Source organism: Notolabrus celidotus, chromosome 7, assembly GCF_009762535.1.
Source record: "Notolabrus celidotus isolate fNotCel1 chromosome 7, fNotCel1.pri, whole genome shotgun sequence".
NCBI lineage: Eukaryota > Metazoa > Chordata > Actinopteri > Labriformes > Labridae > Notolabrus > Notolabrus celidotus.
The window spans coordinates 5,240,283-5,257,239 of record NC_048278.1 but is presented as its reverse complement, the minus strand read 5'-3'; the positions used below and the strand labels follow the sequence as shown (position 1 = coordinate 5,257,239).

Sequence of the window (16,957 nt, the reverse complement as noted above, 5' to 3'; positions counted from 1 at the left end):
TGTCCATGTAATGGCCTGCGCTACCCATCCACTGGGTGGCAATAAAGCATACTAATGACCTTGTTAATTTAAGACAACAAAATGTATGATGCGTTTGTGAGGTGTACATGACAAGACGTAGGCGTACAACAGCAATGGATAAATATTCAAAAAGGAAAAATGAAAACTCCAAACTGGGCCCTGGATAAAACTGAACTCATAGCCAAATCAAAAAAGCCAGACATTGTGGCAAAGACATTAATACTACCTGCAAAGGCTATTGTAAAAAAGATGCTTCGCCCTGATGCAGTTAAAGAAGTAGCCAAAGTCTCTCTCTCAGATAAATAGATTCATATATTGAGAGACTAAATGTGTCATTTTGTAAAACTTTTGGTTGGTGGTGTGACTCAGGATTTTGTTAATGTATGAAACATGCCTTGGCTCAAAAAAGGTTGAAAAACACTGGTCTAGTGTTCCTTCTATCCTTGATTTTAAGTGCTGACTGAGCTCAGCACACGTTTGGTTGAATCACTGGCTTGGACCAAGCGGCAACCTCCGGTCTCAAAATATGAGGCCCATGCGGAAGTATTATAAACTGCAATTCATGGAGCATCCACTAGAGGCTGTCTGCAGAAACACAGGAAACCACATACACACCCATTCAAAGAAGACGATCTTTACAGCATTAATAAACATGTTAACAGCCTGGTTCAAAAAACGGCTTGGGTCTATGTAGCTAATTTCTCTATCTGCACACACTGAACGGGGTTTAATTTTTGTCTAATGCAACGGCTAGGAGGCTCAAACTCCGCCTCTTTACTTCACACTAAGTTAGGTTGAGTTCAACATTTCCAACATGGCTCCTGCTGACGATTGGCTTCAAAGCAGCGCTCAGGAACAGATGGGTGACGTCACGGATACTACATCCTTTATTCATACAATCTATGGCTTAGACTGATGTTGCATTTTGCAATTTATAAATTTGTGCATTTCTTGTTTACCAAATGATCTTTAATGACAACGTTAAAAAAAAAGGAATAAGAATATTTCATGAAGTGAACCGGAAGAAAAAGGCAGAATTATATCACATTTAATATGTATTTTGTTAAAAAGAATAACAGGAAAACTGATTAACACTTCTGAAACTTTCTAATACAAGACATGAGGATAAATAAGGATCAAAATATGTTCGTGCCATTTATCTTTTTGGCATTCTTGCACACTGATGGCTTAATTCCACCAGGTCTGTGTTGAGTCCGTCTCCGTCACGGCACCAGAACTCATAGGTTTCAATTCTAGCCAAAGTGTTTACTTCCACTGTCTGAGCACAACGTATCAGTCAGCACAGAGCAGGTGGAGGGAGACAGGAAGTCAGGCCCTGAAACAAAATGAAAATATCCTGTTGATTTTCAGAATAAAACACTCCGTATTCACTCCAGATCGTGTTTCACTTAACTAAAACAACAAACTAACATGATGAGCGGAGCCAGGCCTGGAGTCAACAGGTCACATGTTTTTCAGAGGACCAGAAAGACAACATCAATGAGGAGAGTCTCAACATGGAGGTTGGGAAACCGTTGCTCCAGTAATTACTGCGGGAAATCCTCGGTCTCCTGACTCCAGCTGTTTGGCAGTCCTGCTCCGTGCTGCATTCTGAAAATGCAGCAGTGGGTGTTGATGGAGGACGGCGCATGGAGCCAAACTGCAGCTGAGCGGAGAGAGCAGATCTGTTGGAAGTCGGCTGTGACACACACACAGGAGTAATCTGTGGAATTCCTCTCGTGTGTTTCCTGCCCCTTGTTTCCATAGAGACAAACATCATTATGAATGGACACACTTATGATTACAAGTACACATTAAGAGAAACAGCAGCAACCGTTATGACCTCATGCAAAGGCGTACGTGTAAACACACACACACACACACACACACACACAATTACACACACACGTAAATATTCATAAGCTTGCACATTTCCTGCTCTGTGTGAAAAACTGCTCCTAATTATGATCACTTAAATCGCTGCCCTGCGGTCCTTTAACAGACATTATGTGATCTGTCATCCTCCAACAACTCCAAACACAGCCATGCAGTTTAACCCTGGTTCAAAGACGCGCACACACACACACACACACACACACACACACACACACACACACACCTTCACAACTAAATAAACTGTGCTATGTGAACCGCTGTCGAGACAGCATATGCAAACTGGTTACCAAACTTGGAGCGCTTAGAACCTGAGTGCTGTGATAACAAATGTCCACCGTCATCAGCAAGCAATCTGCACTAGATCACAATCTGTTTGTGTGTGTGTGTGTGTGTGTGTGTGTGTGTGTGTGTGTGTGTGTGTGTGTGTGTGTGTGTGTGTGTGTGTGTGTGTGTGTGTGGTCCCAAACCTTGAATCAAAGTCGAGTCTAAAGTCTTCAGTGTTCAAGTTGGAGTCACCCAAGAAGAATCCTATTCAAGTCTAACTCTGAGTAAACATCGAGTCCTCATTATTGATTTATTCTAAGGATGACTGCTGTTCCACTTCAAACTATTCTCTGCATGAACCTTGACTGACTGTGAGGGATCTTTTGGATGTGTAGAAAACACATTTATTGACATTAGATTCTGAGTCTCTCCACGTGTCTGGAGATTAAAGTGATAAAGTTGCAGCATTTCGTGTAACATACACGACACACTTCTCTTAATCCTGAGACAGACTCAGATTCTGCTGCCGGGGATCACTGCAGGTGCCTCACTAATAATCCCAAAAATACCTAAATACTACTAAGATCTTGGACCTGTTTGTTTAGTCTCTCTTTAGGCTAGCGTTACTTTAAACTTGCAAACAGTCAACAGTCTAAGTAGGCTAACCATGTAGCTACCAGCTGCTTGAGACTGAATACATAATTAGGACCTTCTATTAAACTAAAACAAACAAGTAAACTGTCTTTCTTGATAAATACAATCTGGTGGTGACCAAAGTCTGAGTCATCGATGCACAAGTCCAAGTCGGGTGACAAGCACAGACTGTGTAATGAATGGACGTAGTATCTGTCAATCAATTAATCAAGCTTTATTTATATAGCACCTTTCATACAAATCAAATGCAACCCAAAGTGCTATACAGCGATTGAAAATCAAGAAAGAAGCAGAAGTAAAACAATGGCAAGACATACAGTATTAGGGGAAAATAATAATAATGTTAATAATAAAAATAGTAATAATAAAAATAAAAATATAATCAAATAAAACAGAGACTAAAATAGAGACTAATGCACACCAACAATAAAATATGTGTAATTAAAATAAGTTAAAGCATCAATATTAAGAATACAAATATTTAAAAAGCATTTGAAAAGGTTAAGGATGAGAGTTGAAAATAAAACTAAGACTGAAAATATCAATAAAAACTGAGTAGATAAATAAGATAAATAAATGAATAGATAAATAAAAATAGAATAAGATAACAGTTGAAATTACTAAAATAATAAAGCAGCATTTAAATCAATATTACAGTAAAACTGTGATATTGTTTTACCCCAGTCCAGGAGCACATCCTAAATACAGAGCACATCCTAAATACAGAGCAATGAAAGAGATTCAGAAAGAGGAATAAACAGAAAATACAAAATGACAAGCCAACAGATGGTGATAAAAAATAATAATAATAATAATAATAATAATAACACTAATTAATTAATTAATTTTGAACAAATGAGAGGTAATCTGACATTAAGTGAAAAATAGTAATTGACAGCGTTTGACAATTAGCAGGCAAGACAAAACCCAGATATATTAAGGGAAAAAACAGAAAATAAATTAATAAATAAAGATCCAATGCATAGGCATCATGAACAGCAGCAAACAGGCCAACTCGGTGGGCATCAATCAGCAGGCATCAAATCTTGTAATCTTAATATCTTCTGACCTGACACATTAAAAAAATCTCTCTCCCCCATACAGTGTGTGCCGATCGAGAAATGAACTATCCAAACCTAAACTATTTTCTGTACCAGGCTGTAAACATGTTTATTTCTGCTGTAAAGATATTCTCTTTAAATGGGTTTGTATTGGCCCTTTTCCAGCGGCCCGTCTTAGCCCTACTCTACTCGACTTGACTCGACTCTACTCGGTTGGTGTTGTTTCCACGGGTGCCGTACCTCGTGTCAGATAGCAGCTTTTCGTACCTGCTCTGCTCTGGTTCCAAGCGAGCTGAGCCGATACTAAAAGGTGACGTCGACGGACTGCCGGCCACTGATTGGTCAGAGAATGTTGTCACCGAAGAGTCATGAGCGCGATGCCCAACACAGGAATCAACCCCGCCATTTTTAAAAAACGGCATCATAACTCTTTTGCTTTCCTCTCTCGCTCGGCCTGCAACAAAAAAGCCACAGACAGAGCAGCAAGTACACCGTTGCCTCCATGTCCTCCATTGTTTGTGATTGTTGTGTTTGTGTCGTTCAAAATGACGTAAACAAAGTTTCGCGCAGCTGTGTTATGACGACCCCGCCACCGTTAGATGGTACTCGGGCTGGTGGAAAAGGTACACAAACCGAGTAGAGTCAAGTAGAGCCAAGTCGAGTCAAGTAGGGCTGGAACTGTATAGTGGAAAAGGGCCATATGTGGATCCTGGTGTTTCTGCATTCAGCCTCTAGTGGACACTTGATGAACTGCAGTTTTAGCACTTCGGCATGCTTCATATTTTAAGACCTGAAGTAGCCGCTAGGTCACAAGTTTTGCACTTCACTGGTTTGTGTTTGGGGCTCATTGAAATCCCACAGAGCGATCTCAGTCTTTGTATTCTACTGATTAAGAAACACATTTGTAATGTGTGTGTCTCCATTTAATTCTTCCCCTCTGACTCCAGATTAACTTTTTCATATTCATCCGGATAATAAAAATCTTGATGTCTAAACTCAGAGCTCATCAGATGAGATACACTGACTACAAGTTCAGGTGAGAATCTGTTTCATAATCTGTGGGTATTTTCTGTGTTGGTTGAGAAAAATGTGTTTTACAAAGTTTGATAACTCTTCTCTGCATCCCCTTTTCCCTCTCTGCTCTAGATTAGCAAAGTCTACTCTGACTCTTATCCCCCTGCTTGGGATTCATGCCATCCTCTTCACCTTCGTCATCGACGAGTCCGTCCCGAAGGGCTCCATACTGCGCCTCATTCGTCTTTTCTGTGACCTGCTCTTCAACTCATTCCAGGTCAGAACTCATCTCAGCTCTCCCTTGTTCACGCTGACATCCTCGACATCAGAGCCCTCTCCAGGTTTTTCCTCTCTGTGTCTGTGTTTTTACTGAGACACAAAACATCTGAAGTGTTCAATTCCCCCAAAAACCTGAGGTCTCTGAGAACACACGGCATCACTTCTGGATGAATGTAGAAAAGAAGTTCAGTCACGGGAAGTTTTAAAGTTGCTGGTTTAAAATGTACTCAGTCCTTTATACAGATTTCTAATGTGAAACCACAACACAGACTTATTGATGAGTGATGAAGAGATATGTATATATATTTGCACATCATTAAAAACAACAACAATATATGTAATGGAATCAAAAACATTGTGCAGGGGAGGTTAGAAGCCCCAAGAGGCTTATAAGAATACCAAACAAAAAGTTATAAAAAGCAGAAAAACAGATAATTTAAAACAATTCCACAACTTTACATTTACAAGACATAATATGTACAATTAGATCAGATAATTATGTCGAGACTTGTTAAATTAGGGACCTTTTCAGATGCTTTTTGAAGGAGGATAGTGAAGATGCTGATTGTAGAGATGTGGGCAGATTGTTCCAGAGAGATGGTCCTCTGTATTTCAATGTGCACTGATTAAGGGAAGTCCGGCAAAATGGGACGTGAAATTTTTTGAGTAACTGGTATTGTAAGAATGAATGTCTGAGGAAAACCTAAAGACATTTTTAAAAGTACAGGGCAGGTCTCTGGTTAAGTAAACACACAGGTCTGATAAATGTTCACATTTATAATAATAATAATAATAATACATTTTATTTATAAAAGCGCTTTAAAAGATTCTCCAAGCGCTTTACAGGAAAATACAATTATACAATAGGAAAGCAAAAGGAAAACAGTGCAAAAAAGCAAAGAAAAGCAAGGCAGCAAAATAAAACAAAACAAGAAAAAAATCAATCAATTATAGTTTAAAAGCCTTTGTAAAAAGGTGTGTTTTGAGTCCGGATTTGAATTTGGTGAGTGAGGGAGAGAATCTGAGGTGTTGGGGGAGAGAGTTCCAGAGGGTGGGGGCAGCGACAGAGAAGGCCCTGTCCCCCCAGGTTCGGTGCTTGGGTTTGGTGAGAGGGGTGAGGAGGTTGGTGTTGGTGGAGCGGAGGTTGCGGGAGGGATTATATGGCTGCAGAAGGTCGGTGAGGTAGGAGGGAGCTAGGTTATGGAGGGCTTTATAGGTGATGAGTAGGATCTTGTACTGTATTCTGAAAGGGATGGGAAGCCAATGGAGGTTCTGGAGGACTGGGGTGATGTGGTCTCTGGAGCGGGTATGAGTGAGGAGGCGTGCAGCTGAGTTTTGTATGTATTGTAATTTGTTGAGGAGGGTGTTGGGTGTACCGTAGAGGATGCTATTGCAGTAATCGAGTCTTGAGGTGATGAAGGCGTGGATGAGAGTTTCAGCTGCTGTGAAGGAAAGGGAGGGGCGGAGACGGGCGATGTTTTTGAGGTGGAAGAAAGCCGTTTTTGAAATATTGTTAATGTGTTGTTGAAAGTTGAGTGACTGATCAAAAATGATAGCAAGGTTACGGATGTGGGTGGATGCTGAAACAGTGGATTTATCAATAGTGAGTGAGAAGTCTGGGCAGGTGGAAGTGAGGGATTTTGGGCCTATGATGAGAATTTTGGATTTATTACAATTGAGTTTGAGAAAGTTTGTTTGCATCCAGGAGTTTATTTCAGTGAGGCAGTTTGTGAGGGTGGTGTGGGAAGCAGCGGTGATGGATGTGGTTGAAATGTAAAGCTGGATGTCGTCGGCATAACAGTGGAAATGGAGGCCGTGGCGGCGTATGATGTGACCAAGGGGGAGCATGTAGATGATGAAGAGGATGGGACCTAGCACCGAACCCTGGGGGACACCATGAGAGAGGGGGGCTGTGCGTGACTTGAGGTTGTTGATGCTGATAAACTGGTGGCGGTCAGAGAGGTAGGATTTGAACCAGGAGAGGGCGGTGCCAGTGATACCGAGGGAAGATTGAAGGCGGGTGAGGAGGATGGAGTGATTGAGGGTGTCGAAAGCTGCACTAATGTCCAGGAGGAGGAGGATGCTGAGGGAGTTGTTATCGGATGAGAGGAGGCGGTCGTTGGTGATTTTGAGAAGGGCTGTTTCTGTGCTGTGATGAGTTCTGAATTAAAAACAGATGCAAGTTTGTACTTTTTGAAAAGAGGAGCAGATGAGTCACATCCTTTGAAAAAAGTAATCATTCTCAAATATTTCTTTTGGACTAACAAAATCGTATTTAGATAAGTGGGAGAAGTAGCTGCCCATAAAGTACTGCAGTACATAATGTGAGGATACATTCAACTGTAATAAAAAGTTAAAATGCTAGAATGATTTACCAGTAAACAAGCTCTACTCACAATACCAATCAACCTCATAATCTTTCTGCAAACATGTTCAATGTGGTCGTTCCTTGAAAGCTTTTCGTCCACCAGGACTCCAAGGAAGTTGATGGAACAAACTTTATTTACTTCATGATTATCTATAAATATTTTGGCTCTTTCTCTACCATACTTTTTCATAAACATTTCTCAATCATACTTTTAATTGATGAGAAGAGTTTCCCTTTTGCAAACAAATAAAGTTCCTGTTTACTTTCAGTGTTACTCTCCCGAGGTTAAACAAAAGTCCTTTTTTCAGATGTAAGAGTTTATTACCCTTAAACCCTGGGATAAACATTCTGGTATGAAGGTTACATTAGTTTAGTTATCCACTGCATTGTCGAAACATCACAGCTCATTCAGTAGTTTGGATTTTTCTCTGGAAACCAAAATCGACAATCATTCCAGCCATGGAACTCATGGTCTGATCAGAATAAGAGTTAAGTAACATGTTTCAATCTGGGTCCTGCTCACCCTGCTGGGATTTTAATTCCCATAACCACCTGCTCACTAAAGGTTAACTCACTTATTTCCCAGATACCAACTAAAGCTATGAACAAGCTGATCAATACTTAGTATCAACTCTTTTATGCTACCAGATCAGATTTTATTGATGATCTTAAACTATTTAACAAACAGACAGCAGCAGGTCTTTGTGAATGGACACAAGTCCTCTGTCATATACCTGCAAACACAGACTCTCCCCAGGGCTGTGTCCTTTCTCCCCTGCTTTTTATCCTTTACACAGACAGCTGCAGGTCCTCTCAAGAAAACAGCCATCTTATCAAATTTTCAGACGTTACAGTCTTACTGTCTCTTCTTCCGGGCCACCAATCAAACCACGGCTGTGTATGCTACTTTTTTTCTCTAGGCTGCATAAACATTACACAGAAGTGACAGCGTGGACAAAGGAGACACCAGACAGAGTGATGAAGCAGCAGAGGAACTTAAAGCGAGTTGAAAACATGTGAATATGTTGGAACCATTTCCCTGTAATACATGCAATGAAAGTATCTAAACCTGTTACCTGTTTACTGAGATACACTGACAGAAAGAAGAGTATATGAAAGATATGATTACTGTGGAGCTGTGGGAGGAGGTTACACTACCGTAGTCTAAAACTGAACTAATCACACTAACGCTGAAAGCCAGGTTGTGAAACTCTGGCGCCAATATGTGGAACAAGGTACTGAACGTTAACAGCAAACCTAACCGGATTAAAAGGCATCTTGGGTCGTGGTGCAAATCAATAGCAAAAAGGCACACAGCTTGTGGATTTAAGGTGGCTCCAGCTGAAACCCTTAACACTGCACAAACACACAAACCATTCACAGAGTAAGCCCAAGTTCTAACCCACCAGTCATCCCAACCACACACCCCCATGTTTGCCATCTACAGTATGGTGCACTTTTGCCTCTTCCTCCTCTCTGCATCCTTTTTGGGTGGCCCTCCCTGAATTTGTTCAATGGTGTGATGATAGTTTCTTCAATCTAAATGTGTTAAAAACCAAGGAAATTATCATAGATTTAAGAAAATTCCGTGTCGACCCCAAAACCAGCACTATCCATTGTGAAGAGGTACAAATAGTAAAATCGTACAAGTATTTGGGCACTTTGTTCGACTCTAATCTGAAATTCAGTGAAAATACTGACAGCATTGTTAAACAAGCAAACCAGAGAATCCATTTGCTGAGGAAACTCAACTCTTTCGCTGTCAACAGAAATGCTTTATGTACCTTCTATCAAAGTTTTATTGACAGTCTCTTAACGTATTCTTGTATATACTAGTTTGGTTGTCTTTCTGACAAGACAGGAAGTGTCTGAATGACATCATCAAGCTGTGCTCCAAAGTCACTGGAGTCCAACTTAAGGACCTCTGCTCCCTTTGGACAGTGCGAGTGATCCAGAAAGCCAACAGAATTTTAACCCAACCTGATCACATACTTGGCAGTGAATTTGCAGCCATGCCCTCAGGTCGGCGGTATTATGTGCTGGTGTGGAAAACAAACCACTATGCTAATTATTTTATTCCTTCTGCCATAAGGCTGCTCTATGCACAAAAGGCAGAATAAACCGAGAACTACCAAGCATCCTGCTCTGCTGTACGGTCACTGGTTGTGGTAGTTGCTGATGTCATGATGTGTTATTTATTTCCTTTACTGTATATTTTGTACTATGGACAGGTTGACTGTAATACTGAATTGCCCTTCTGGGACTAATAAAGTATTCTGAATCTGAAATTAGTAAGTAGCCAGGTAATAAAGTGGATTATATATAGCTAGCCGATGGTTATGCTAAATACAATCCTGACAGGGTGAGACAACGCCCCAACGTGATGCATGAGAGTAAAGGCTCATGTGACTTATACTTGTGTGTTTATATTATATGTTGGATTCTAAAAGAGTTCTATGACACAGCAGCCCTCGTGATATTTGAGTTCACTGGTCAGATGTTTAAGGCTGTAGCCTTGTTCACACAATTAAGACAAAGTAGCACTTGACATGTTTCTAAGTTACTGAAATGTATCTCGTGTTTCAGGGCCTGCTTGTTGCCATCCTGTACTGCTTCGTCAACAAAGAGGTGAGACTGATGTGCTTTCATGTCGAGTACCACTTTTATCTCTGACGTTTGTACAGTCCTCTTTGTCTTTGTAGGTAAAGTGTCTTGTTTCATCATTGGTGTTTCTGTTGCCAGATGCTATCAGACATTCTCTTTAATCAATCTCGTGGAGGGCTCTCAGGTTTCAGTTCCACTTTATTCTTCAGTCTGCTGAGCGGAGAAGACAAAATCTCCTCCATCTGCTCATCTTTTAACCTTTAAATGTAGACTTTGGCAAGAGACGTCTATCCGATGAAGTGCCTGGGGTTTTCTTTAATCTTGATTTTCAGTCTCAGTGTGGCTCTCCTCTATCCTTGATCGACTTTCCCATCATCCCTCAGGTGCAGTCAGAGATGCTGAAGAAGTGGAAGAGGTGGAGACTGGGTAAGGACATCGATGAGGAGTACCGCCACACCCACAGCCACACGCCACATGTCAAGAGTGGCAGCATCGCCACCGCCAACCTGCCCGATCGCCATGATAACAACTGCAGCGACCCCAGTGGTGATTCACCTCGCCTCAGCAGAGGTGAGCGCGGCCCGTCCTGTCCTGCTGCGCTTGAGGAGAACCGGCGGCTAGTCGTCTCCTATAGCAATGGGACAGGGAAAGGGGGACTTAGGAAGAGCAGAAAGAACCTGCAGTTTTGTTTCCTGCCACAAAGAGGCGCCGCTCCTCGTGTCAGTACCTCCATGCACGGCGTTTGTCTGGAGGAGAGGACCCAGTGCTGCAGGATGCCTTTGAAAAAAGAGGAGACTAATGTCTGAAGACAGGCTGTCCAAAAACTAACACTGTTCATTCTGATCCTGGTTTCATTTTTATCATGGGCCAAAAAGACAGTGAGCGAAGAGGTGATTCTACTGACCACGAAGTTCAACTCTGCGAAATGTTGAAGGAAATAATGTCTAACTCTGCCCAGCTGCAAACTTTTATTTATTGGTTTTGGGACCTTGAGCATGTTTTGCTTATTTTAAATGATTTCAATGAAGCTATCGGTCTTAACTGTGAGAGTATGTGTGTATCTGTCGGTGTTCCTGCGTGTGTGTTTGTATGCATATGGAGGACTTCCACGCCAACACAAACTCGCATATACCTTTCCATGTGCACTGCTGTGGGTCTTGTGTGCATAGTGTATATATTTGCTTTGGTGGCCTTCAAGAGCAAATGCTCTGCAGCGACCCGAACAATTTCTGTGGGACGAAAAGCATCAAAAGAGAAAAACAAAAGAAATGAAAAAGAAAATGGCCACAAAAAAAATGAAACAAAAACTTTGATGGAATGTCTGCAAATATAGGAAGCCCCCCTAAACAGAAAAATCACATTATAATACTCCATATCTAGTCATCACATCTAGAGTACTCCAGACCTGTAGGGGGCGCTGGAGCAGAATGTTTTGCAAGTACAAGGAGGTCTACAAACATTGGGTCTGACTTTTATGGAGCCCACGTAGTCCCAAAAAGCATTTCTTTATATAACCGTGTGCACATACATTTATCTTGCGTGCCCAATATTTAATCTCCTACACACAAGATATTAGCTTGTGCACAGAAGATAAAAACTTGTGCAAATAAGACAATCACCTGTGTGTATAAGATAGTATATCCTGCAATGTGCACACAAGATTGAGGTTAATATCTCGTGTGCATAATAAAAACAAAATATTTTTTGGGACTTCACAGGCTTAGTAGATTTTTATAGAAATGGATCTGTTGCTAAGTGAAGCTGATGTTAACTAGTTAGCCCAGTAACACAGGACTTCCACCAGATCCATGTCCTATCCGCTGCAGTCCAGCTCCGTGCTTTCTTGTCCGTCAACACCTATTGGTTGCGTTTTCAGAACGCAGCACGGCGCAGGACCGCCTGACAGCTGGAGTCATGTGACCGAGGTTTTCCCGCAGCAATCACTGAATCAAGGATTCTCCTCCTCCTCTCCTCATCCATGTTGTCTTTCTGGTCCTCTGAAAACCTCTGACCTGTTGACTCCAGGCCTGGCTCTGCTCAAAATGACATTTTGTCGTCATATTTAAGTTAAAAACGATCTAACGATAACACAGAGTGTTTTATTCTGAAAATTAACCAGATGTTTTCATTTTGTTTTGGTGCCTGACTTCCTGTCCCGCTCCATCTGCTCTGTTGAGATTGATGCGTCATGCTCCGGCAACCGGCAAGAATAGAAGTCTTGTGTATCTGATCCGGAGGGCTCCGACCTGGCAGATAGACGCAGCTGGAACGCAACAGAGCGGATCCAGTGGAAGTCAACACATTGACTAGAATAGAAACTGATCAGATCCGGTGCTGTTACGGATCAGAGACGGACCGGACATGGATCTGGTGGAGTTTGGCCGTTAGAGCCGACTATGCCAGTGTCGAAGCACGAAGAGGCTTTTTTTTAGGGGGGTTAAGGTTGTAGGTTTAAGTTATTGCATCATTTATGAGTTTCGTTTTCATGTGGCATTCAATGCCACTTTTTTGTCATTCACAACACACTCTCATTGTTGTTTTTGTTTTTCACTTTGAAACAAAAGCTTTGACAAATATGAATCTGAAGCCTGTCGCTCCCAATGAAATGTATTCGTGCTGTTGCAGGAAGTTTGCCCTTGTGGGCCGCCGTAGTTTGCAGCAATGAACTCTAATTTAAGGTACCCAGTGAAACGTGATCTGTTTTCTCTTGTTTCCAGGAACATGAATGTTGACTGATGTTTTTATGCTCAGAGAGACCGTGCTACTTATTTGAGTTATTCTGGTTTTCATCAACCAAAGCCAACAAGAAGATAAAAGACAATAAATACAAGAAAAAGAATGACAGATTTTATATGAATGAATTAAATCAAGCACCACTGTTTTATACATCTTCCCTTTTTTGCAAACTCATCTTGAGAGTTTTAAACATAATGACCAGACAGAATAAATGTGAAGTTATACATAAGTTATTGAACATTCATAAGCTAAAATCTTAGAATAATCTTTAAAACAAAATCATACCCTGTGGTGTTTAATTTGATGAAGAAACAGTTTGGTAATTGTGATTTTTGTCACATAAAGCGTCATTCCCAAGATCACGATCATCATCCTGCTGCAGTGAAGGTTTTTTTTTATACTCATTGAATATGATTTCAGACGGCATGAACATAACATATCTTTTTTACACTATCCTCAGTTTGTCCAAATGAGAAAATCCTTTTGTATTCCAGAGACACTCCTGAGTCCGTCTGTAAAAGAACTCCACATTAAGTATTGATGAACCAGCAGGGTTCGATTTCTTGTGCAGATCCAATCAGGGCGTGGATCTCAAGATGGAGAATGCAACAAAGAACAAATGTCTCACATTGGATTGATGGTTTTCAACATTTACATCCAGTTTAGAAATGCTCTGAATCCAACTGTTTGTATTTTCCAAAAGTGACAGATTTCCGTCGACGAGGATCGTTCCCTCTGAGCTTTTCTGACCATGGAAGGAAAGAATATTCTGTTAGACTTGCCAGAGGAAGCATGGTGCACTGTAAATACTGATAAAAGAGAATATTGTACAGCTAAAGACGATGAGGTGGAGAATGTGTTGTTTTGTGTTTTTGCTTGCAGTCCCGGTGACTCAAACATGGAAATAAACATGACTTCTTATCTTGAGGAGGAGACTCTTGTTTTACAAAATAATGAATGTACCTGTCCTGTATTTTCAAATGTTGCGACTGTCAGGAGGGGCCAAAGCTAACAATGTCATGACAGACTGCAAACTGTTTTATATAAAAGCCAAATTGTTGTGTGTAAAATGTGTCTGTGGATCCAATTAAACTGAGTTGTGTCAGCCAAAGAGTGTCAGTATATAATGTGTCAGTTCATCGGTGTGAGAGAGAGATTGGTGTTAATTGTTGTCATCCTCCTGCAGATATACAGATTGCATGTTGGCACTAGGGATGGCGTTTCAAGCAAAAACACTATGTGTTAGTCACTCTATTGTGTATATATATAGTCACTCTTAAGTATCCGTAGATTACTTGAAGAGTTCCCCTCCCCCCGCTGCAGACCTAAGGAGAGAGACACTGCAAAGTTGTTGTAGATATGCTGGTTAGACATGATATACATATGGATATGATGAAGATATTCTACTTCAACATATAAAGTTTACACTTAGCCTCATTTTTCGTTTATTTTTCATATACCCCTTTTCGACAGAGGCTATTTAAGGGCCGGTTCGGAGCCGGCGCTCAATTGAAAAAACGTTTTTTCGGGTTTCGACTGCAAGTGAACCGGCTTCCGGACGGAAAAACCAGTTCCAGAGTGGCTCCAACTCTTTGCTGGTCTAGAACCGCGAACCGCGAACCGCTTACGTCAGGGGCGAGGTTGCCGTGATCAGAAACACAAACCAAACGTGTTTCCGCCATTGTCCTGCAGCGAAAAAATAAAAGAGACCAATGGATTCCAAGGCAAAGCAGTGGTCAGTCATCGTTGTTGTTGTGAGGGAAAGTTTGCACTAGCTGGGAAAAGCGTTCACATGAATCTGACGTCATGACTAGTGCCTCTTCCACGGGCTCGAGTGGGTGGAAAAACAAACGGGTGCCGTGTTGGTTCAAGAGTTCAACCAGCTCCAAACCAGCGCGAGCACCAGCCCAGAAAACAACCCAGTTGGCGTTGGTCAAAAAGAGGCAATAGAAGCTCCTCCCAGAACTCTTTGTTGCTGCAGAAAGGCTGATTTATACTTCTGCGTCTCCCCTACGCAGCAGGGGCTGACGCGGACATGAGCCCCACATACTTGTGCGTCGATGTGTCCGTGTCGCGCAGCAATTCTCCGCCGAAACGCTTGAGGGCAGTGCGGTCTCTCTGATAGCCGGCCGCCTGCTTCCGGTCCCGCTACGATCTCTATTTACTTTTCCACAGAGATTCAGAGCGTGTTCTGTTAATCTACAGCTGATACATGTTGCTGTTTATCATACAGACATGATTAGATGAAGAATAGAGAGGAGGAGATGAAATGCGTGGCCGATGCGTGGCCGATGCCCGGGATCCCGGAAGTGTTGTAAATGCGGGAAAGACAACACAGAGCTTGCGGTCCGCGTCGTCTCTACGGGGAGTCACATTTTGGAGGAGGTGCACGTCAGCTACGTGCGTAGGCCTCGGCGTAGGTACGGGAGCTACGCAGGCCCCCGGCGTAGGGTACGCCGTTGATTCAACGCAGAAGTATAAATCAGCCTGAAGTCTCACACAGCTGCAACCATTTTACCAACAACTGGCACTTTAGCTTTTCTGTGTTACTGTTTGAGTTATTATCATAGACAGTATAAATAATGGATGTAGTATCCGTGAAATCACCCCATCTCTCTCTAAAGCGTAGTTTTGAAGCCAATCGTCGGCGGGACCCTTATTGGTAATTTTTTTATTTTATTTTATTTTATTTTATTTTATTTAAAAATGCTGAACTCAACCAAACATAGTGTGACGTCAAGAGGCGGGGTTTAAGCCTCCTAGCCAACAGCTATGTTTTCCCGCCTGTCAGTCATGTCCTTATTTGGGCAAAACTCTTAATCTTAATATCTTCTGAACCGTCGCGTTAGAAAAAAATTCACCCCCCGTACAGTGTGCGCCAATGGAGAAGCAGTTTTTTGAACCAGGCTGTAAACAAGTTTATTTCTGCTGTAAAGATTGTCTTCTTTTAATGGGTGTGTATGTGGTTTCTGCAGCCAGCCTCAAGCAGATTCTCGATGAACTGCAGTTTATAACACTTCAGCATGGGCTTCATATTTTGACACTGCTTGATTTTATCCCACATGTCCGACTCCAGAGACTTCAGTGGACTCTGTCAATCAACTTCATGTTTCTATAGAACATGACCGCAACATGAAATGATTATGACTCCACCATGTGTTGTTGCAGAGGGTATTAAGTTGTTAGAAGATAAATGAATTATGGATTGGTATCACGCACCCACACATGTCCAATAACATGCGTGTATGTGTTTGTATGTGTATGACTGATGCAGTAATCTCTATAAAATCACCTCCCCACCCTACTGGTGTTTACACAGACAACAGACACCAGTGCAGCAGCAGCACAAAGACAGCACAGTGTGTGAGATTGGCACAGGATGACTCTCAGGAGAATTACCTGATTTTCACTGCATGAGAAGACAGGTGTGAGGAAAAGATACGTGTGTGTGTGTGTGTGTGTGTGTGTGTGTGTGTGTAGAAGAGAAAGTAGAACTTGTGAAGTGGGAGAAGTAAATACATCCAGGAGTTATCTTCCCTTCATTTTAATAACATTTTAAGATGTTGATATAACTTTTTAATTATCAAAATCTGTGACGCTCAGCAAAAAAAAGCCCCAAAACCCCAAAACAAACGAAACAAGTATTAGAACAGCATTGATATCACTGCATTGTGTTTTTAAACCCTTTTTTAGCACACCGCATTGAGATGCAACAAAAGGCTCGACTCCTGAACTCAAACCTTGGACTGCATCTGATTAATTTCATTCAGCCTTCATTGTTGAGAGAAACTCAAACTTCAGTTTTGATTTCTGAAGCTTTCTGCATTTTTAAAGGCAGAAGATGCGTGTGTGGGTTCTTAATGAAGACATTAATTTGAGCTTTGAATGAAGGGATAATAAAATGAATCACACAGAAGAAAGGCTTTTTATGAGGACTGAAAGCCTTTTTCATGTTTCTGTTCATTTTGACTAACGAGTGCACAGAGTGCAAGCTTAGTAGATACGAAGAGAAGTCATGACTTTTCTGTAAAACACAGACTCGCTGCTTTTTCATTTTATG

At 41.6% G+C, this 16,957-nt stretch overlaps 1 protein-coding gene across 1 annotated transcript in view; it reads left to right on the top strand.

Moving 5' to 3' along the window:
* gcgrb (glucagon receptor b) overlaps positions 1-14,008 on the top strand; it is a 97,481-nt gene extending 83,473 nt beyond the window's left edge. The window contains exons 12-15 of the mRNA XM_034686978.1: positions 4,844-4,932; positions 5,043-5,187; positions 10,144-10,185; positions 10,545-14,008. Of these exons, the coding sequence (XP_034542869.1) occupies positions 4,844-4,932; positions 5,043-5,187; positions 10,144-10,185; positions 10,545-10,967 (699 nt within the window). The 3' untranslated portion in view covers positions 10,968-14,008. The remainder of the gene's footprint in view (positions 1-4,843; positions 4,933-5,042; positions 5,188-10,143; positions 10,186-10,544) is intronic.
* The last annotated feature ends 2,949 nt before the right edge of the window (positions 14,009-16,957 follow it).